The sequence below is a fragment of the Crassostrea angulata genome, chromosome 10, assembly GCF_025612915.1.
Source record: "Crassostrea angulata isolate pt1a10 chromosome 10, ASM2561291v2, whole genome shotgun sequence".
Lineage (NCBI taxonomy): Eukaryota > Metazoa > Mollusca > Bivalvia > Ostreida > Ostreidae > Magallana > Magallana angulata.
The window spans coordinates 47,563,880-47,587,612 of record NC_069120.1 but is presented as its reverse complement, the minus strand read 5'-3'; the positions used below and the strand labels follow the sequence as shown (position 1 = coordinate 47,587,612).

General features: G+C 33.1%; 1 protein-coding gene and 1 pseudogene across 1 annotated transcript; both read right to left on the bottom strand.

Moving 5' to 3' along the window:
• Positions 1-5,289: 5,289 nt before the first annotated feature.
• LOC128165523 (uncharacterized) lies at positions 5,290-6,678 on the bottom strand (annotated as a pseudogene).
• An 8,331-nt stretch (positions 6,679-15,009) lies between these two features.
• LOC128165521 (receptor-type tyrosine-protein phosphatase alpha-like) lies at positions 15,010-23,530 on the bottom strand. Its single transcript, XM_052830158.1, has 19 exons — positions 23,375-23,530; positions 22,788-22,893; positions 21,549-21,631; positions 21,288-21,451; positions 21,097-21,184; positions 20,891-20,961; positions 20,740-20,776; positions 20,558-20,655; positions 20,298-20,426; positions 19,032-19,180; positions 18,800-18,935; positions 18,375-18,533; positions 17,968-18,061; positions 17,688-17,749; positions 17,232-17,366; positions 16,957-17,076; positions 16,704-16,855; positions 16,393-16,528; positions 15,010-16,103 (listed from the first exon to the last, which is right to left on the bottom strand). The coding sequence occupies exons 1-19, from the start codon at positions 23,481-23,483 to the stop codon at positions 16,032-16,034; spliced, it is 2,100 nt and encodes a 699-aa protein (XP_052686118.1). The 5' UTR covers positions 23,484-23,530; the 3' UTR covers positions 15,010-16,031.
• Between the last annotated feature and the right edge of the window lie 203 nt (positions 23,531-23,733).

The following is a 23,733-nucleotide window of genomic DNA, read 5'->3' as shown; positions in this document are numbered from 1 at the left end:
GCCTGTGTTTTAATTTTCTAACAATTCATATTGGTAAACTGTTTAGTTAAGTTTTGTATTCATGAGTGGTTGAAGTTGATCTGTGTACTGAGATGAGATGTTGAAGTTTATTAGATGCAGCCTGTTTAACCCAGGCTAATCTATCCATGTTTAAGATACTTTGGTTATCATTTGTAAATGTTAAACAAAGGTTGAAAAAAAATGAAATTGCTTTAGTAAGGAGCATAATAGGTAGACTGCATAAATGCAATTTAAGGAGTATTGTTACATTAAAAAAATTTCCATGGATCTTTTCATTCTCTCTTATTTATTTATTGGTACATGAGTTTTAAGTAGGAATGTCACATTTTTGTTTTACACAATGTATCTTTAATTTATATCCATCTTCAGAAGGTATTGACAGAATTTTACTGGTAAAATACCAGGTACAAATACATGGTAGTTGACCATTCACACTGTCTGATCCCCCTTGATACAGGGTCTGAACAAAGAAGGGAAGATTCTATATTAAAATATACATGTATAAATCTTATCACAGAGTACCATAAATTTGCGGACAAAGCAGATTCTATAATAAGATTACTTTGACCTACTTAGATAATCAGTACATGCATGTTTACATGAAATATAGTGCATTATTGCCAAGATAACATAAGCAATTTGGGTCTGTAGAAGATATCTATAACATCCCACATTACTTTATTTTAATTAACACACAAGCATCTGACTCTGCTAAAATAATATAAAGGAAATATTTTGTACATCTGTCATTTTGAAACAATACCAAACTGTATCTTAATTCAATGAATTTATTTTCAAGTAGAAAAACATGCATTTTTATAAGCATTTAATTTATTCACTGCTTATAATTTAATTTTTTTACTCTTCATTGTAGATAAAAACGGTCATTTGACCTTTAAAATGACATAAAATTGTACAAAATTCAAACGTAACGTCAGGCGTATTGATACATTTTTGACGTTAGTCTTACTTTGATGTAGGCAACATTCTTTATATGAAATAAAATTATTTTTTAGCCAATCAGAAAGTGCGTTGCAACCAGAATTAAATTATTATGGTATACTAGACTTTGACCCGTGCGTGCACGGGTTGACATTGCATATCGGACACTTACGAATAGGTACATCGACACAGTTTATTATTGAAATTTGCATAACAAAGCTATAAGCCTACAATAATGGTATTAATTTCATTGAAGCTTAAGTTTGTTTAAGCGTGGTTTATTTCTTAAGAATAGTGTTAATTCATATTCATCCATTATCAACCTTTATATTTTACTACAGCTTTGTACGTAATTATCATGTCTAAAATATTGCAACTGTATCTGCTATCAAGCACTACGAATTGATTACTTATGTAATGGGCAGATGGCCGGGATAAATGCCCCCTAGCCATCGGTCCAGTCACGTGACTTCTTATCTCGGATGGTTCTTGGACAGCTACAGCACCAGCTATTATCAATTCCTTACAATCTTGCGGATTTAATCTATTTGACAACCCATCGACGAATTTTACGTTTGGAAACTAATTCTCTGAATAATTATATTCAAGAAGACGTGAACATTTTGTGTAAAATTTACATTCTGTGTTCCTGAGATCGAACAATTTCTTGTGTAGTGAATCTTGTGACGATGGCACCAAAACGTTCAACGAAGAGACAAAAAACAACGGGTAATGCTCTGGATATGAGTAATTATCTTAATTGGCCGGCATCGACTCTGCGAGAAAAACTCACGGAAGCTAACATCAACACCTCCCCGAGTTTACTTGTATCATTTTAATTGCTTGTACAATTCAGTCCGTCTCAGTATTCTCGTACTGACGAAGTTCTACCTCGTAGATCTTCCAACCTTTGTCACATGCCCTGCAGGGTTCAACAACTATCGTTGTGGCGATGTCACACACATCGGGTAGCTTCTACCACGTGGATGCTTCAACCCAGCAGGTTCTTCTTTCTTAAGTGAGTGACTGAGCCAGTTTTTACTCCAGTATGTGTTGATAAGCTTGTATATATATTATTTGTAGATTTGTAGATGTTTTCTATATAAAATGTTTCTTTCTTAAACTATATCTTTTATTCTTGAGAAATAAATTGAAGCTTAAGTTTGTTTAAGCGTGGTTTATTTCTTAAGAATAGTGTTAATTCATATTCATCCATTATCAACCTTTATATTTTACTACAGCTTTGTACGTAATTATCATGTCTAAAATATTGCAACTGTATCTGCTATCAAGCACTACGAATTGATTACTTATGTAATGGGCAGATGGCCGGGATAAATGCCCCCTAGCCATCAGTCCAGTCACGTGACTTCTTATCTCGGATGGTTCTTGGACAGCTACAGCACCAGCTATCCACCACCATCCCCGCCACTCACCTTTATCTTACTTTGCCATGGTAATGCCAAAAAGAGCCGGCTCAGTCAATTTATTTGCCCTAATATTTCATATTTTTCCCCATTAAGTATTCATTTGCTAATTGCAATATAATTACTTGTATCATTTTAATTGCTTGTACAATTCAGTCCGTCTCAGTATTCTCGTACTGACGAAGTTCTACCTCGTAGATCTTCCAACCTTTGTCACATGCCCTGCAGGGTTCAACAACTATCGTTGTGGCGATGTCACACACATCGGGTAGCTTCTACCACGTGGATGCTTCAACCCAGCAGGTTCTTCTTTCTTAAGTGAGTGACTGAGCCAGTTTTTACTCCAGTATGTGTTGATAAGCTTGTATATATATTATTTGTAGATTTGTAGATGTTTTCTATATAAAATGTTTCTTTCTTAAACTATATCTTTTATTCTTGAGAAATAAACTACACTTTCCTTAGTTTGGTAAATCTAAGGTGGCAGGGGACAGTTTTTTTGATACAATTCATTGTAGCCAAGGGATGCATGTCTTCGGAACTCTGTAACTAGAATTTCCTCAGTTCCCATTCAGCACAAATACCTTTAATTCACTCTTTATAAGGCCAATCACCAATTTCTGGAGAAAATTACTAGTCAAAACCTGTAAAATTCTCTACATACTGGTTTTTATGAGATTTTGACCCTTTCATATTTTGCTAATTTTTCATGATTTTTCAGCTTTTTAGACCTCCCCCAGCTAATTCCCTGCAGAGGGTTGACCTTCCGTACCGCGTGCATGTTGCACTATCACATGTCAGAAACTTACCAGTGTATAGTTTACAATGTCCCATCCACCTACTTTTCGTGTTATTTTACCTCCCGTCTGTAACTTGCAATTTCACTGTGTAAAGTCAGCACAACAGTCATAGCCGCAGGTTTCGCATTTTACTTCTGATTCTCATGTACCTAACATAAGGGGCCTACATATTGCATATCAATTTCAACAAGAGACACCCCTCTAACTAATGATAATCATTAAAAATCATTTCATGAATTTTAGCAACACTCATAAGCCTTCAAGTACAGCAACTCTCAATTTTACAAAAATATTGACGGGTACTTTATTCGAAACTGTCCCTTGCTACCTAACTGTGTCTCGGGAAAGGCACTCCCCACAGTTAGAATGCCTCCGTTATACCCGTAATGTAGCAGAAAATTGCAGAATCGCTCCGGAACGATTATGGAGAAAGTTAATGAAGTTGCCTTGAAAATAACAGTCAAATTCATCACAACAAACCTTTTTCAGACTGCAAATACCTTTTATCTAAAAAATTTAATCCACAGAATGGAAGAATTCAACACCTTTTCACCAACGTACACGTATTTTCTTTGTAAAACTGGGTCCGTGGGACATTATTCATTTTTACGATAAAACATATTCTATCTTCACTCTAACAAATATCGTGTAACTTTTTCGCATGTAATCAAATATTTTTTGTCATCACGAAGACAAAAGTAATTAAGTACTTACATGTACTTGAAATGTATATTTGTTATTTTATACTTTCTCTCATAAGAAATCATTAATATATATGAACAGAATATATAGCAAAAGTCCAATGAAAATTTACCCGTATATGTCAGAGGCGGATCCAGCAATTTGGAAAAGGGGGGGTTCCAATTAATGATAATCAATACGTGCAAAATTCATTATTTTTCAACAAACAAGGCCTTTTGAACGTTTTCCATGCGTAAATTTAATTAACAGTTATCTCGTCAATATCTACATGTATTTCATACCTATCTTAATATCAGAGTGCACTGCATTTATTCATCGTTTTGGGTTAGGTAAGGACGATTTGCACAATTTCTAGCCTTAGAAAAAAAAACAAGTCTCCAGCAATGAGAACGTACGTTTATGCTTAATAGAAAGAAACACTAAAAACAAAAAAAAAATGATTCAGACTTATTACGACAAGCTATTATAAATATAAATTTTTTGGTAATTTTTTTATGTCTTTGATGTTTAAATTCTAAACTATTTATCGATTTTGATTTCTATTGATTGCCTTCTTAAATAAAGGTCTAAATGATAGGATATGACAAAAAATGGGGATACTTAATGTGCTGAATAGATTGTACATGTGTAATACAATGGTACAAGCAATAGTCGTCCCAGGGAACTTGATGTGACCTCTGTAATGGGTGCGCAACATCACCCGGCACTAGTACAGATGCGATCATATTCAAGAAAGTTGTGAAAAGTTGTGCATTTACATAATGGTTTACATATAAACCCCTTACACGGTATTTTTGTAACGTAATTTCCGATTCATGGGGGATTGGGGGGGTTGGGAAGGCTTCGTTTGTGATTCAGGTATTAAGGCAGCTAGCATTCCAGAAAAATAGCATAACCCGCATAAGAAATTCTTTAGATGAGCAATTTTAAAAGCATTTATTTGAAATAATTAAAGTATTTATGGTATAAATGGGAAAAATTGCCTTTAAATAGGCATTACAAGTTTTCAAAAAAAACATATGTCTCAGAGAAAGGGGGGGTTCCGACCCCCGGAACCCCCCCTCTGGATCCGCCAATGTATGTATTATCATTTCTGAGTTTATTCATGCAGATGTGATATTGTGGAAACGTAAACTAAAGATCCCGTTAGCGTGAATGTATTGCGCAAGCGCAAGATTGTAAAATCCAAAAAATCCAAGTGATTTCCGGGAATTTTTGAGGAATTTTCGTTGATTATTAATTAGCGAAGCTTAACTGAGAAAAAATAAAAACAAATTGGTAATCTTCAAGTACCAATTACGTTTAAAATATATAAAACAAAAGACAGTATTCTTCCGATTTTTCGGTATTAAAGACAAAAAATTCGAGTCTATTATTTTAATATAGTAGTATAGATATAATAATTTGTGAAATATGCAAATATAATTTGGCCAAGTCCTCCTCTTGTGCTACGATTATGCACACACATTATACCAATAGAGAAAAGGTGCTGCTTTTAGATATGATATAAAATAAAAGTTATGAACTATAGTTATGAATTTTCCATGGCGCTAGATTGTTGACATCCTCCAGCTTTTCTGCTGGTTCATTTTGCTCTCGTGGAGGTCCCAAAGTCCACGGTTCTTCCTCCATGGCATCTCTTGGTTCACACGGTGAAGTCATCGTAGTATTTCAGCTTTTCTTGAACAATCTGGACAAAGCCAGATTTAAAACCAGACTCCTTCATAGTTATACCAGAACAAAAATATTTGAAATTCAACACAAGCCATAATGCGACAATGGTTGTCTTCACTAAGGCACCTTGTTCAGTCAGGTAGGGCATTTCAGAGCTTTCCAGAAGTACATCATTGATACAGTCATAAAAATACACAACAATTTTGTTTTTTTGAAATCCCTATGCTTGGGATCATGTGATTAGTATAATCAGGATTAATCCATTTTTGATAGAATGAAGACACAATACTCTGTGCTATAATCTGTTCTCTGTCTGTTTTTAAATCTACAATTTCGGCTTCATTTCCATAACCATCAGAAGCACATGCCTTTTCCTTAACAAACTTGATTGAAATGTCCATCATGGCATCTACATTTCCATGCCAAAATATCAAATAGAAAGTCAGACTCTCCACATTATACTTTTTAAGCCATTATTCATTAATATGGCTATGAACATACATGTACCATTCTTTTATAATCACTGAAAAATAAGAGCCTCCTTTCATCATCTGAAAATATAGTATTAGGTCTTCCGGTCCGTAATTTTGGACCACAAAAAGTCATAGCACATAATAAAGATATTTCTATAACCTCATTTCTTTGGATCAAAGAAGCACTGGTTGGTTGAAATATTGACTGGGTGGTTTCTATAAAGTTATAATTGTGTAAAAGGTTTAAAAAAGCTGAGAACTTCAAGTAAATTAATTAAGTTTAAACAGTTGTCAGGTCTTCCTCATATACCGGTATTTAATTTGTTGTTAGGTTTGGATGAGTTTGAATGAAACATACCAATGCTAGTATCACTATATATCCCACTGGGATGTTCACCACACTGGCAGGGACATGCATGTAAACTGCTGCGTCTTATATCCACTGTCCATTTTGTAAAAGGATGACACAGCTAGCGCTAATTTGGAAAGTAGATGATGAGCCAATATAAAAGTACAGTCTGATTCCTGAGCACCACATTTTATTTTCATCAATGATCTTTTTGCATCTGAAAATAAATGAAAACTAACTGGTACTTTATGTTTTACTACTGCATTATTTATAAGTGCATACATTCTCATTTCAGAATAGTATATACATGTATATGCCAATAACTCATGAATGCACGTAGCTACATATAATTCTGTTTGTACTGACCTTCTATATACCGGTAGTTCATTAGACAAGAAATGTAATAACTTGGCAAATGCAAGTCGTGCACCTTTCCTTTGAGGCAAGCGAGACTCATTTCTAGGTTTGACATAGTTTGTCAGTAGTTCTTCTCCATGCTTGAAAATACTTGAAAACGAGAACTTTTTCACAATTTCAGAGTTATGTATTATCCTATGCTCATGCTTGTATCGCTCAGTCTGACAAAAAGCTTTTGAGAAGGTGTAGGGACCATGCAGTTGCATTACAATTGGAAATCTTCAGCATGCACAAAGAGTAGTCATTTCATTTTTGAATAGCTTTGATACAAATTTTCAAAGTCTTCCAGTAGTTTTACATCAGAGGAGAATTCTTCGAATATTGCATCTTCTTCCAGACTTTTTTCAACGTGTGGCTTTTTTGGGTTTGGAGACTCATCTTGATGATTTCTTTGTGGATCAATGTCTGCCATTTCTATATATATAATCAAATGTAGATTCATGTATATCTAATCATCACAGCTTTGTTGTGCTAAAGATGACAAAAAAGCATGAATTTACTTAGAGAGCCAGTTTCAATTTAACAATATAAATTTTGGATTTGCTTGCAGTGGTTTAACATTTGTTATGCAACATAATTAACTACATGTAATTAATACAGTAACACTTATTTCCATTAAATTTTGTATAGACATGATAAAAGATTTGAGAAACTCAATGATAGCACAGTCATATACCATTACAACTAATCTGAGCAAGAAAAAGCCAATGGAAAATAATTCTTAAATGGTCTAAAACTTGATTTTATAGAAATCTGCTATGACCTTCACCAGCTGTTCACTATGCTCTGTTTAAGTGAAGTATGAGCCAGATAGGGCCAAAGAGAGGGTACATACTATATATATATATATATAACACTAGGCATCTTTAAAGTGTCGGATCTAATATATAGATACTAAGCCAGTAAACTGAATATAAAAGGCACTAAAAATGGCTAACGACACGAACAATAGAAATTGTCAAATTTTCGGGACAACCAGTCCCTTCTTCAGGACCAAAAAATAAATTACATGAGTACAAAACAAAGAAAACAAAATCTAAACTACTTAAGAAACTATAAAAAAGAACAGCTACATTATAAACATTTGTTCACATTCTTAAAGAAGGTGTTGCTACTGTCGCCGATCGCTCTAAAGTATTCTAATACTTTAAAGCGATCGGCGACAGTAGCAACACCTTCTTTAAGAATGTGAACAAATGTTTATAATGTAGCTGTTCTTTTTTATAGTTTCTTAAGTAGTTTAGTAGTAGCTTTAGATTTTGTTTTAGAGCGATCGGCGACAGTAGCAACACCTTCTTTAAGAATGTGAACAAATGTTTATAATGTAGCTGTTCTTTTTTATAGTTTCTTAAGTAGTTTAGTAGTAGCTTTAGATTTTGTTTTCTTTGTTTTGTACTCATGTAATTTATTTTTAGGGCCTGAAGAAGGGACTGGTTGTCCCGAAAATTTGACAATTTCTATTGTTCGTGTCGTTAGCCATTTTTAGTGCTTTATATATATATACACACACACACACATATATATATATATATATATATATATATATATATATATATATATATATATATATATATATATATATATATATATATATATATGCAGGGCCTGGGAAGGGCCAGGCAGCGCTCTGCGCAATATGCACATGCCAAAGACTTATTGTGTAATGAACATATGGTGCACTGTAGCAAGCGGCGCACCTACAATTATTAGCTCACCTGAGCTGAAAGCTCAAGTGAGCTATTCTGATCACTTTTTGTCCGTCGTCCGTCTGTCCGTCCGTCCGTCCGTCCGTCTGTCTGTCCGTCTGTAAACTTTTTACATTTTGAACTTCTTCTCTAAAACCGCTTATCCAATTTCAATCAAATTTGGCACAAAGCATCCTTGTGGGAGGGCGAATATAAATTGCAGAAACAAAAGTCCGATCTGTATTCAAAGCGGAGAAAACCTTGAAACTGTAGAAAAAGGGGGGTGCATTTTTAAAAATCTTCTTCTCAAGAACTACTGGTTCCAATTCAACGTAGTTTAGCATAAATTATCCTTATTGGAAAGAAAATGTAAATTGCAAAAATTAAGGTCTAATTCTGTTTCAAATCTGAGTTATTACGAAAATAATAATAAAGGAAAGGCGTGTTTCAATCAGTTTAATAGCTTCGGATTCGGCATCCGGTAAAATGGGTAGACAAGACTTGGCCTGGGCAAAACAAAAGATTGGCAGTTACTAATCTGCCAATCTCATTAAAATTTCAGGATATTTGATGGACAAGTATATTTGTATTTGCTGTAAATATTGCTGCAAAATAATGCGTATTTGGCATTGACGATTGCCGATCTGCCCCGGCTTTTATTTTGCCACGGCCCGGGTTTGCGTACCCATTTTACCAAGACTCGTATTCCATACTTCTAAAACGAGGTTCTTTGTTTAAAGCAGCCATGACATTATGCGAAAAAGGGTCGATCTGACTATGATGAATTTGCTTGTTGTGCAACAGTTTGCGAATGAAGGGAAATTTTTGAAACATGCAAAATATATTGGTGCCGTTTTGTGAAGTAAATTGAGGCTAAATATTTCAATGCGTTTTCACACATGACGTTAATTGGTGTTAGCTTGTTCTGATTTTCGTTCCGTTTTCATTATTTATGCTTTGTAACCTGGGAACTATCGTCTTAATTTCGTGATTTTTACGTATCAAATCAAACAGAGACTTCGGTAAATCAAACAGTTAACCGTTTACCTGCGCAAATTAAGCAAAATCTGATGTATCAAAAAAGTACTGAAATACAATTCATTCTATCGGTAATTCGGCATTATCTTTTGCGTAATGGTAGATTAATGCAATAGGTTTTGTTGAGATGCTTGGCATTTTCTCGAGTTTATTCAGTTTAAATAGAGTTTGATATCGCTGTCGGAAATATGTAGGTATATGTACATGTTTATATATGATTCATTTCGAAAAAATAAATTGTGTTCTTTATTTGTTATAGTGCATGTTTCTTGTGTTTAATTGTTTACAATTTCTATTTACTAACCATATTTGAGTGTTAAGCAAGATACAGAGATTTGCTCACAATTCTATGTTTGTACACAGATCTTAAAAACTAAAGATTAAAAAAGTAAAAAAAATTGTCAAAATTTATTAAGAAAATTTTCAAAGTCTGTTCTTCCAGAAACAAACTTTAACAACTTATTGTATTGTAAACTTAACCTTTTTTAGCTCACCTGAGCCAAAGGCTCAAGTGAGCTTTTCTGATCACAATTTCTCCGTTGTCTATCGTCGTCGTTGTTGTCGTTGTTGTAAACTTTTCACATTTTCATCTTCTTCTCAAGAACCACTAAACAGATTTCAACTAAATTTGGCACAAAGCACCACTAGGTGAAGGGAATTCAAGTTTGTTCAAATGAAGTGCCACGCCCTCTTTATAGGGGAGATAATTGAGAATTATTGAAAATTTGTTGGTATTTTTTAAAAATCTTCTTCTCAAAAACTATTCGGCCTGAAAGCTTAAACTTGTGTGGAGGCATCATTAGGTAGTGTAGATTCAAGTTTGATCAAATCATGGTCCCCGGGGGTAGGGTGGGGCCACAATAGGGGGTCATGTTTTACATAGGAATATATAGAGAAAATCTTTAAAAATCTTCTTCTCAAAAACTATTAGGCCAGGAAAGCTCAAATTTGAGTGGAAGCATCCTCAGATATTGTATATTCAAGTTTGTTCAAATCATGGTCCCCGGGGGTAGGGTGGGGCCACAATTGGGGGATCAGGTTTTATATAGGAATATATAGAGGAAATCTTTTAAAAATCTTCTTCTCAAAATTATTTGGCCAAGAAAGCTCAAATTGGCATGTAACCATCCTTAGGAAGTGTAGATTCAAGTTTGTTCAAATCATTGTCCCTGGGGGTAGGGCGGGGTCACAATGGGGGATAAATTTTTATAGATAGAAATAATCTTTAAAAGTCTTCTTCTCAAAACTATTAGGCCAGGAAAGCCCAAATTTGAGTGGAAGCATCCCCAGATCATATAGATTCAAGTTTGTTTAAATAATAGTCCAGTGGTATGGTGAGGCCACAATGGGGGATGAATTTTTACTTAGGAATATATAGAGAAAATCTTTAAAAATCTTCTTTTTAAAGACTATTTGGCCAGAAAAGGTTTAAAATTGTATAGAGGCATCCTCCGGTAGTGTAAATTCAAGTTTGCAAAATCACAGTCCCTAGTGGTAGGGCGGGACCGTGATGGCGAATTGAATTTTTACATAGGAATATAAAGAGAAAATCTTTAAAAGTATTCTGGGGAAGTTTTCGGTTCAAAACTCAGTACTTAGTGTGAAAGCACAGGTTATGCAGATTTAAGTTTGATGAAACCATGATTCCCTAGAGAAAATTGGGGCCATGAAATGGGGGGGGGGGTATATAGGAATAGAGAAAAATCTTCTTACAGGTACAACAACAAAAGGGGCTTTGTATTTACCAAAAAATAAGAGGTGGATAAAAATTGGCAGATTTTCAATTTTTTTTTAGCAAGATCTACTGTACTCAGTTGTCAAGATATTTTGATACTGTAATGCTAATTTGATCAGAATGAAGGCAATTGTTGCTCAGGTGAGCGATGTGGCCCCTGGGCCTCTTGTACTGTTAAAGGTGGAAACGCATTACTTCGTATGTGTAACTGCGAACGCTAACGCCCGTTTCCCGCCTACATTTTACATCCAAATATTTCGGAATTCCTGTCAGATATTCAAAAACTAAGTTTTCTACTAAAAAGTATAATCAAATCCTAATCAATTTATATCAAAATAAAATTTGTAATCAAATTACACATGTATTCATTTTTAAACAAAAGTTTTGCTAACACGGGGTCTAAAAACAATTTCATTGAAATCGGTCTCTATGAGTGAGGAAAATATTATTTAGCGGCCAATATGTGCATAAAAACTTAATAATAACATATTTAAGTTATATATTTAAGTAAAATTTCATATTAATTCATATCTGTTAATTAGTTTTCAAAAATTTCAAAGCAAAATTTTTTTTGGGGAATTTATTGCGGTCTGTAGACATATGTCCCCCCCCCCCCCCCCCCCGTGAAACAACAAACTTTTTGGTAAAAATATGCTAAATAGCAATAATTAAAACCCCTCAAAAGGAATTTTTGTTTCAAAGGGGGGGGGGGGGAGATGTTTTAAAAAACATTTCCGTTTTCCGTTATTTTCTATTATGAAATGAGCTATTTTAACCCAAAATACAAAGTTATCTCTCTTTGTTTGACCAACTCATTTATATTAAATGAAAATATGCATAAATGTTTACATTATTATAAAAAATTAACTTTAATTAGACAACTTTCAATAAATGACTTAGGCGGCTAGACAATGCTATCGTTCGCAGTCCTTTTATCATAGTCTATGTTTTCGGTAGTCAACAATAGAATTGTCCAGGCTTTATTTATACTATTCTATTTTCAAAGATGCATGTCATGTTTTTATAATAATCTGATAGTATTTTCCATTATATATGACAGTCAATTTAAAAAGATGGCCCAACCCTTTGTATTTTTTCCCCGGCCCCATAAATTTTCAAAATGGCCCCATCATTTTACTAAATATTTAAGGTTAATTTATCAATTGGTAGATTTATTAAAGATTTATATGCACGCTAGCATATCCTTATACAGTGACATATTAGTAACTATATTTTTATTCACATGCATTGATAATAAATGAAAATAATATATGTTTTTCAAAGTACATTTTATTTATTTTTCATCCATGCTTGCATGCAGGCCTACAAATTTCAGCATGCGCAGTCTAATATTTCCTGACACGACTTCCTACTAGATTGTGAAACTTGCAAAGTTGCGTTAGCGCGACGGCGTGTTGTGCAAAGTTGCGTTAGCGCGACGGCGTGTTGTGCAAAGTTGTGTTAGCGCGACAGCGTGTTGTGCAAATTTGTGTTAGTGCGACGGCGTGTTTTGTGTTAGCGCGATAGTGTGTTGTGTGTTAGCGCGATGGCATGTTGTGCAAAGTTGTGTTAGCGCGACGGCGTGTTGTGCAAAGTTGTGTTAGCGCCACGGCGTGTTGTGCAAGGTTGCGTTAGCGCGACGGCGTGTTGTGTGTTAGCGCGATGTCTCGTTTATCTGAACGCGATGTCGCGCTAACGCGAATGGCCCTATCCGGACACCATCGATATGATCTTGACCCACTCTGTATGAGCCAGACTGGACCAAGAGAAAAGAATATATGATCCTGACAAGAATTTTTCAGATAATTCTGCTACGACATAGCAGTAGCTTAACCTTAGACCTAGAAAACTTGGATTAAGGTCAATGAACGCCCTTCTGTGGGTGAAGTATGAGCCAGATTCTGTAAAGAGGAAGGAAAATATGCCCTGGACAAGCGATCTAGGACTGACAGACTGACTATAAGTAGCTCACAGAACGGGGCCCTAATAAAAGTTGAATACAGAAAATTTTTTGCTAACCAAGACAATGGCTTGATGACTTTGAAAAAAAAAGGCCATTCTAGACTGCACACAGGCAATGTAGTGTCTCAATTTTGAAATAATGAGAAGTTTTAAACTTTTTAAAAATTTATCTTTAAAAAAATCTAAGATCCTGGAGAGCTTCGGTACGGAACTCCGTTGGGCCTTTTTAAGCACAAAAATTCTACACCAAAAGAAAGCAGTTATAATACATGTAAGTTATATTAAAATGCAAATCGTATTATCTTTTTTTTTAAATTCAAAATTAAGTTTTCTTCTATGGTTATTAGCATTATTTTTAACTGAACTTTTTATTCAATCTGATCAAAGGCGCCCTCCATCTATAATAAATAACTACCGGTATGCCCCGAGTTTTTGTTTCCACCACTTTCGCTTGATATTTTGATAATAATAAATACCTTTGTGCTCAAACTACGTTCATCCACTAATATGAAAAAATACCTAAATTATCTGTTTTGAAACGCCCCCTCTACCGCTTCAGGTTTCAATACACATCCCAAAATAGAAAGTCTACGGGGATTTTGCATAGCATCAGCCATTAATAAGCCCGGATGATAATGTTGAAAAATTGCGAGAGGTGTCCCGAGTACTTACGAATGGAAATAGATGTAAACATTTTCTATTATAAATCTCCGTAAGAAATTTGATTTCGTTCCTCTAAACTTTTATGAGTGAAAAGGTATACTGTAAAAGCAGGAAAATTCGTTGAGGATTTAATTTCGTTATTTTCGTCGGCAGTATAAATCAAATGAAAACAAAGAGAATACGAAATGACGAAATTAAATGCCAACAGAATTTTCCAATGAAGATATCTTGGATGTTTCCATTTCAACTGTACTTCTTTCACAGGTATGTGTATTTTTATTAAAAATCATTAAAACGTGATGGAAGCAATAACTTGTGACATACTTTTTTATTTTTTATAACGTTAATTTTGTAAATGACAAATGATGTCTATAAACATACGCTTACCCTTTAAATTAAAAAACAAACTTTGATTTAATCCTCTATACTTTAAAATCAACGTTGATTTTATAGCATGAAGGCTAACAGTACGTGTATATGGTATTAGACCTATTATTCGTCATTTACAAAATTAGTAGGTGGGGGGGGGGGGGGCGATGAATCTGATCGAAAAATTTACTGGGATATCGAAAATCTAATTTCGCGTGTGTGGGACCATCTTCGCTAGCCAAGGGTTTCCGATACACTACGCTTCTCATAAACGTTTATGAGAAGCGTAGTGTATCGGAAACCCTTGGCTAGCGAACATGGTGTGGGACTGGGAGGGAGGGGGTTCTTATTACATGTACATGTGTATATACAAGTAGGTCTTTTAGGGGTCAACAGGCAGATAATACTCCCGTCCGCTTGGCAAATAAGCACTTATTTATATATAACAAAACGCCAAGAGCGCATGTAAACTATACAAATCAACAATATGAATTTTACATACGAGTTTATCGGAATGTAGTTGGATTAGAACCATATAAATTTTACATTTTTATTTTGTCTTAATTTTTTTTAATTTTTATTTGATGATGAAAGTTTACTTAAATTGTACAAAGTTCTTATTTTGAAACTTGATCTTTGCCGATATAGCAAAGATGATTATTTGAGTTACATTTCAAATATATCTTTATGTTCTCTATCTATCTAGTATCCATTCAATAGGAAAATCAACACACAGACAAGGTATGTGGGTTTATCATGAAAACCAGTATCTTATTACATGTAGCTCTAATTTATTTTATTGTATAAACTATTCAACAGCATTTGATGCAAATTTTACAAATTTCAAACAAATTATTTTAAAACACTGTAGATTTTAAATCTCAAAACAAAGCAAATATTAAGAAGGCTGGGGGTCGAAATATAATATAATATAAAACCATCAGATTTATTTGAAAATTTTATATGCGATTTCTGAAGCTATCAACTACTATTTGATAAAGAAAAATTTCATATATTTTTTTTTATAAAATTTAAACATTTTCCATCATCTTTATATGGAGCTCTTCTTTTAAAGGAGATCAATATTGTCTAAAATGGCAGCCACCCCCAGCCCCCTTAAAATATACAAAAATAATTTTATAAATAAATTTGTAGAAGCGGGTAGGAGATTCGGGTTTAATCAAATTGATAAAAATCAATAAATCATTAACAAACATAAACTATGTCAGTACCTATGCAAAATGTAGGGATTTATGTTCTGCTTGACATGAAATTACGTGGAAAACAACGGACGATATTCTAACAAAATTCACTAAATTCAACAATGAAAAAAAATCCTAACAAATAAGCACATAAAAAACTGCAACAAGTAAACATTTTTTAACAACCAACAATTAAGATATGAATAAAAGAATGATGTGTAACTAAGATGACACTTTCTAAAATGTGAACTTTACAGCATAAGACAGTTAGCAAGTATTTTCATTGATTCAAGTTATTCAAAGTCTAAAAGTTAAACATAAATGCTAAGTTCATCTAAATTAATTCAATGATCAGATATTTTTTTTTTTTTTACAAAAATGAATAGAACACAATTCTATAGAAAACACAACACAATTTTCAATTGAATGTAAAAAATCTATTGTTGTATAAAATAGAAGGAAAACTATTGTTCATCACAGACTGTTCCAGAATGTTGTATACATGTACTAGATTCTGAACACTAAATAAAATTGTTTTGTTGAACAATACTCCGAAATATTTTCCAAAAAGTCTAAACGTTTGCATACAAAGTGTCATTCTGTAGGTAGTCTGAAATCGTGTCGAAACAAAACTGGTACTCCTCCTAAAACAAAAACGAAATAGTTAACAAAATGCTACTCCTTCTAAAACAAAAGAAAAAACAAATGATACACCTTGTTAATAAAAATATGCTGCTTTCTTGATTCAATTTAAATATCGAACCCATTATATTAATTACTATTCAGAAAAGCCTTTGCTGTGACATTAACTGTAACATTCAATTTCATTGATCAAATATGTAATACAGAAATTAATCGCATCACTGGTTTTCTGAACATAACAAAATGGAATAATCGCGACAGCTAAAATGTATAAAAACGGTTTAATGTTACCAGACTGGACAAGAACTCCGGTCGCCGTGTCTGAAGCTGCCGTGTAATGGTAAATAAATCCACTCCTTCATCCAACATCATTTGTTCCAGGGCATTAAATACCGCACAAAATGGACCACACCGTTTGGCACCATCACTGTTAACAAACTTACAGTATTTTATCTTTGCTACTCTGATGGGCATTAAGTTGGATGAATCAACTATTATACTAGTATATATCAAAACAGATTCATTCTAGAGTAGAAACAGTATCGAATCACTGTTTGGGGGTTTGTTAATAATGAAAGAGCGTATGCTTGAATATATCAAACCTGGAGAGGACAAGTATTCTCCCAGTAGGATGGGTCCTTTCCTCTATTTTGGCTTCTTGAACAAGGTCGATCAGTATTCTTCTACTCTTGCTGTCATACTCATCTTCCCATCCTTTACACTCCAGTACAGCAACTCGCATGCTGCTTCCTCCCTGTAAAGATTGAAAAGGATTATGTATTATGATATTCATTTGTTCAGTCTTTATTGATATTTGCAAGTATATTGTATAACTGAGTACGTAGTATGAGAAACCTTTTGCTGTAGCGTAATGTTAGTCTTGGTCACATATTTTGCCTGTGTACTCTCAGCCAATTTGATGGTAAAAGGTCCAACAGTTTTTTGTTGATTCTTTGTTGGTAGCCAAAAAGAAGTCTGCAATACGAGATATTAAAATCAATATCTTTCATAATTGCATGTAATACCGTTATGTAAAACGTAGAATTTTAAATCTTAAAATCTACGTGAATGTAATTTCACTATTATGGTATAGAGGAATATTTTCCTCTAAAGAATATATAAGACTGTACCGATTTCACTTCCCCTAGAGGATACAGCGATACGATGGTACATGTATAGTAAGTCTTCACAAGAGTCAGGAAGTGTTCTGTGTAATCCGGTAGAGGGAACTGGGCGCTGATGAATCGGTCACATCGGGTAAACGACTGTAATTCAACGATTTTTAAGTATTTGAGATACACATTTACAAGTGTTCATGCTTTTTCAGTGATATCAACGCATGAAGATAAGCAAAGAATGTTTAAACGGATCATTATCTTTTTGACTAAGAACAGTCGGAGTAAAAATCTGATTGTCATCGCTTAGATGTAGGGGATAATGGTGTTCCTCTTCAAAAACATAAATACTAAAATTTGCTCAAGAAAAGCAGACACTTTTCTATATAGTCCTTAAAGGCAGGTAAAGCCAGATGTAATTCTGTAAATTCTTATTTTTTTAACTATAATGATAAATGTATATGTTTATACCTGTAAACAGACTGCGTTGTAATATAGATTTTCTGTTGTTAATGGACATAGGTATCTCTCAACTGCATTCACATGAAACAAGCAAAACAGTTAGTGTGAACTAACTCTCAACAAACATACGATAGATAAGACCACCTATAGTTATAAATATCACACCCACAGTGAACAAGTGTAAAGATAGTTGAGCAAGGAAAACAGTTGAAAAGAGTTCAAGATGTATTTATTGCTTGCCGTTTACTTCACACACCATGCATACAATATAGGCATGCAGACAACTTACCTGGTAAGACACTTGGAACATAGTTTGCTGCTATGTTCGACATTCCAGATTTATAATCCTCATGTGTATACACTTTTCTAAACGACAACAGTTCCTAAAGGGGATACAGTAATGTTAGAAATGCAATTTAAAAAGGTAGGTTAGTTAAGTTTGTCAAAGATCAACATACATACAATCCTAAATTGGTTATTTTACATTGATTTAGACTAAAATAAACATATTTCATCTTCCAAAAGCAAGAAATAAGCACATACCAAATAACAATCTCCTCCAAAATGACAAAATGTGTTTCCATAAAAAAACCCCATATGAATGATTAAGGTTCTCAGAACTTTTAGTTCAGGTGAGCAAAGAACCAGTTTTATGATATAAACTGTCAAATTATTTTTACTTTAAAGTACATGTACCTCAAACTCTAAAGCAAATGGTGATATTTTGGAGAAGTCTCCATGGTTCAGATAACAAGAGTGATCCTGAAATTCCTTGAGAAAGAAATCCACAGGTACAGCACGGAGTCTGCCTCTGAAAGCCTCAAGTAACGCCATATACACAGTCTTGTATTGATCCTGGTAAAAATATTGAAATTCTTAATTATTTTAGCAAAAATACTAAAACTTTACAAAAATTTAAAAGACCTTTTATGATGCTGATCATTAGTATTTCATGGTAATTATTTCTTTAAAAGGGATACTCTTTACACTTAAAACCCAACAAGCATACTGGTTATAAATAAGATAGATCACTTAAAAGTTTAAAACCCATCTGTTTATTTTTTTAATAAATATGCTCTACAAAGAATTCTTATCCACATCAACGACTGAAAGTCACTTACTTCTCCTTGTATCATGTTCATCCTAGCATTCCTCATCTTCTCTACATATACTGGAACGTTCACTTTTCCAGTTCTCTCCCCTTCCTTATACAGGGCATCTAATGCTATAAAGGTTCCCGTCCTACCTATACCTGCACTGTATGAATATAGTAACACATTAGGACACCGTCATTACACATACAAACAACCAATAAGTAAATTCATGTAGGTTCATGTTTTACGAGAAAATTACCTGCAGTGTACCACAATGTATCTCATTGGATGATCTTCTACAGTTTTCATCACGTGACGATGGAACACCACTAGACTGAGTGGTTCTGGGACCCCGTGATCTGGCCACTGTGTGTAGTGAAACATGAACACCTCGCGCTCTGTATTATCCTTAAATATGAAATAGTAAATTGTAATTATTATTAAAAAATGTCAGTAAGCAAAATTGCCCAGCCACCTAAAAAAAATGGCTAGCGTTGACACAAGTGTAATAACCAATTTGACGGTATCAAATCCAATACAATGGAACACAATTTTTTTGCAAACATTTTCTAAACTGTATAAGAAAAATGCTGTGTTTGATTTGCTTTCTTGAAATGCATAACTTTCTCTCACACACATGATATGGATTACGAGTGTTTCACTATAATAACGATTTTGTTCTTCTGCGATACAACTTTTAATAACAGACGTTTCATCGCCATTTTTAATGATTATCAGACATGCTGTTATATCAGATGAAGGGTTGATTCAGTATCAGTTAAGTTTAGTTAATCAATGCTTGCTGTCGAGTCGATTGAAATAAGATCAGTGTACATATTCATACAAACGTGGTCTAAAACAAAAGAATATATATCAGTATACTGAATATTTGCTCAGCGCTTTTCTGTCTTGCTCTCTTTTTCTCTATCAATCAAATGAATATGAAATGATATAAATTTGGATGATAAGCAATTATAATGATCATGATGTATCGATAAAACTGTCCGAACATATCATCATGCTCCAAGGAGTGTACAAATATCCAAATATCTGCAAAACATCTCAACACATGCGCAACCATTCATTACTTAATTATTTTATATTTTACCTTAATTCTGATCGTTGTAACTAAAAAAAAGATAGTGACAAAAGAGGCATTTTTTAACTTAAAACCATCTTTTTTTGGAAGTGTGATTTGTTTGGTTTTTTAAACTTAATTCCCTGATGCAGCGCTATTTTCTTTAAAGATCATGTCTCGGTCAATTTAATTATCCAGAAGTTAGTCCAGAGAGCTTTGCCAATCCAAACGTAGTAAAACTTGTATTTGAATGGCATTGTTAATTTAAAAAACCGAGAGGAAGAACAAAACCCTTCAATAGATTGTTTCCTCTAAGAAAAAAAAATCATTGGCGAATTTATTCCTTGTGGCATTCATTTCTATTCTATATAATAGTCAAACTATATGAGCTCGACAAAGTCTTGATGAAAAATTAAAGAAACTATCCAATAAAGTTGTTCAACGTACTGAATTGTTTTTTATTCTAAGATGTCTGACGACATTTTCTGCATAGGTTTGTTCTTTCTGGCAGCGTACGCTGATGTCCCCTTCCATGTGTTTATCGTTTAGGTCCGGCCAATACTTGGCACATTTTTTCTAAAATAACGATTGCAGAAACTTATATAACAATTTCAATGCAAAAATTTATACAATATACTCTCTAAATCTTCATGACCAAAACACAAAATATATCTCTTTTGTTTCAAACTTATAAAAAATAAACATACAGTCTTGGCTTCACTAGTATTTGTGAGACAAACGATGATTCGTGCGTTTTCTTGCCAAACCATTCTCCAGAAATCAGTGATTGTTCTATCCTTTGGTCCTATTTAAAACAACGATATTTAGAAAAAAATATGTCTCTTAATCGGAAAAAGCATATGTATTTCTAGTTTTAGGAATCATTCACCTTGTGTTGCGATGTACTTTTTCTTTCCAAATACATCCTGTTATAAAAAACACAGATAATTACACATCCATGTTTCAAACATTCAAACGGTAATAGTATTAAAATCTTTTTGGTATTAAATAAATTAACGTGATGTTACACATCAACTGACCTCGATGTAGTTGGCATTAATGTAGTCCGACTCAGTTGTAGAGGTACGGAGAACAACCCGAGAGTGATCATCTTTGAAAAATATATCCTCAAACAATTGATCGACGTTTGTCATATCACGTTCTAATTTATGATGAATAGATACTAAGCAACTGATTACAAGTATAAGAAAAATGTATTAATCAATAAGTCACCAAAAAAACTTACATGGAAAGATTGTAGTATATCTGTTTTTGGATTTATTTTCTTGTCTTTTTCCTTCAATGCATGAGTGTAACTCTCCTTTTGGAATTGCCTGTATAATTGTATCTAATGAATTAATTCATCAAACGTTTAACTATAAATTATTAAGTTATGGGAATTCTATATGCTGGATATTAATATCTTGTTCAACACACCTTATATTCTTCTTCCATTTTTGAATTGTTGATTTCAGAAAGATATTTTGTCAAACCATTCAAGTTTTGAGAATCTTTTGATATCAATCTTTTACTCTTTTCTTTCGTATTTGATTTTGAAACGTCATTTTGGATTCCGGCCTTAACATCTGGCTTTTCTTTACCTGTAGATTGAATACAGTTTATTTAACAATTTCTTAAAAATAGTTTATATATAATTATATATATGTTTTAAATAATTACAAATTCATAGACATCTACTTTTGATCAATATTTCATCCATGGCTGAAAATCCCCTTGTCTCATCCCTTTCATCAGCCTTTTTACTTTTATTTCGTCTCTGCCTGTAACGTAAATCCAAAACTCAATATATTTGTATAGACAATGTTAAATATATTCCAATGACTTTCAAATTGCTTTTAAAAATGAAATATCGACTAAAGTTGATGACTAGATGTCATATCGCTCACCTTGGAATCAGTTCTAAAATTACATTTGTTTCCCTTTCTTTATTTCCATAAACGTTGCTCTAGTACTTGCATAGGAATATCATAATTTAGAACTTATAATTTGAGAACTTCTCTCTTCGTAAAAGTAAAATGAAATGCATCACTGTCATAATCCTTTGAAAAAAAATTAAAATTCTCTAAAGGATTACTTTTAATCATTCCACTAGTAAGAACGAAAAATAACTTATTGTACATTATAACCCTACTACTGGGTGCTATTTTTTCCTTTCAAATAACTACGCCAGTTAGCTACTTTTTATGCTATGACCTCTGAATTTTCATCGAAAAATCCCTCAAAATCATAAACCCTTATTAAATTTTTCTTTCAATTGATATTATCACAAGGAACAAATTCGAGAGTGGAAAACAGTAAAATTTTGTGGGTTTAGTTTGACGTATTTATATTAATTCAACATCGAAGTTAAAGACTTAAATGTATTCTGAGTTCCTTTCATCATTTTCTAAATTTTACACACTAATAATTCACTGTCGAAAACTACCCATATTGTCTTTATTTGTTGGTTTCATATTTGCATATGATTTGAAATAATACAGTCACGATATTATATTAACACAAAATAATGTAAAATGGTACAAGCCACCCCCCCCCCCTACCGAACTTTTGCGATTGTATATCATCAAAAACTTTATTTAGTGAAATAAAATAATAGTCAAAATTTACTGTATTAAATATAAATTTTTCTTTGTCATTGCATATCTTCCTCAAATTAAGAATATATCTAGTAAAATCGACAGTTTTTCTTTAAACAATATTTTACTTCTGATAATAAACTTTAAAATCATATCCAGAGTGAAGGCAATCCTTATTACTTAGATATTTTGAGTCGCTTTTCATTGAAATGAGTTCAGGGGGATTTGAAAATATAAGTATTGAGAAAAAATGAGGACAAAGTCAACGACAGACGCCGGTCAAATTATGATGAAATAAAATTATATTACGTTAGAATATACAAGTTGCATGAATATTTACCTTAATATATACAAAATGACACCAAATAAAATTAAGAGAAAAACACCAGCTCCAAGTGATCCTATAACTACTTTAAAGTGTGAGTCAGCGGTTTGTGGTTCTAAATCTACAAAAAGTATATTCTTTTACATTAAGAAAAACGAGAAATCAGCAGATGCCAAGATAGGAAGCAGAAATGTTGTTTTCCCATTACTGATTATTTAAAATTTTTATTACTTATTACAACTATTACTCTTTTTTCTTCACGTGAGTACTGTTGTTTAATCAATACTAGTATTCAGTGAACGGCATTGTTTGGCAATAATTGAAAGTAATCAACCGGATTGCTTTTTTTAAAAAAAATATAAATATATTAATCGAAGTTAAGTCTATGCAAATATTGCTATCTTTCAATCATTAATTCAATTTAAATCATTAAATCATTAAAATATAAATGGAAATTCACAGGTTCGACACAAATAATTTTTGATACAAGTGACAAATAATTTGAGGTATGATATTTATTTGCAGAATCAAAGATTCTAGAAGAAAGAATGTTTTTGTATATCCATTTTTGTTGTTGCACAAAATCGTTTGATTCACTTAACTGTTCTTGTCACACCTTGGTCCTTCATTTGAAAATGTGCATCCATTGGTGCAGTTCATGTCACATTTTCTGTCTATACAACCTTTGCTGCATTTCGTACTACAATTCATTCCATAAGCATCCGTAGAGCAATCTACTAAAAAATAGTGTTTTATCTATGAAGTCTTAGCAAAAACAATTTAAATACATCTTATTGTTAAATTATCAGATAGTTCCAGGTAAATGAAATGAATGAAAACAATCGTAAAAACAGTTCATAAGCAATGAAAATATGAAGTTATAGCCTAAGCCCATCTTTATCTAAGAGAGTAGACATATTTGGCGTATATGCATTACTTGTTCCCAGAACTTGTTTCAAAC

Coding starts and splice junctions, on each gene's coding strand:
- LOC128165521 (XM_052830158.1), bottom strand. CDS start 23,483: ATGAATTGTAGTACGAAATGCAGCAAAGGTTGTATAGACAGAAAATGT. Junction 20,962..21,096: donor ATATACTACAATCTTTCCAT/GTAAGTTTTTTT, acceptor TATTTTTCAAAG/ATGATCACTCTCGGGTTGTT. Junction 18,534..18,799: donor TGAACATGATACAAGGAGAA/GTAAGTGACTTT, acceptor TATTTTTACCAG/GATCAATACAAGACTGTGTA.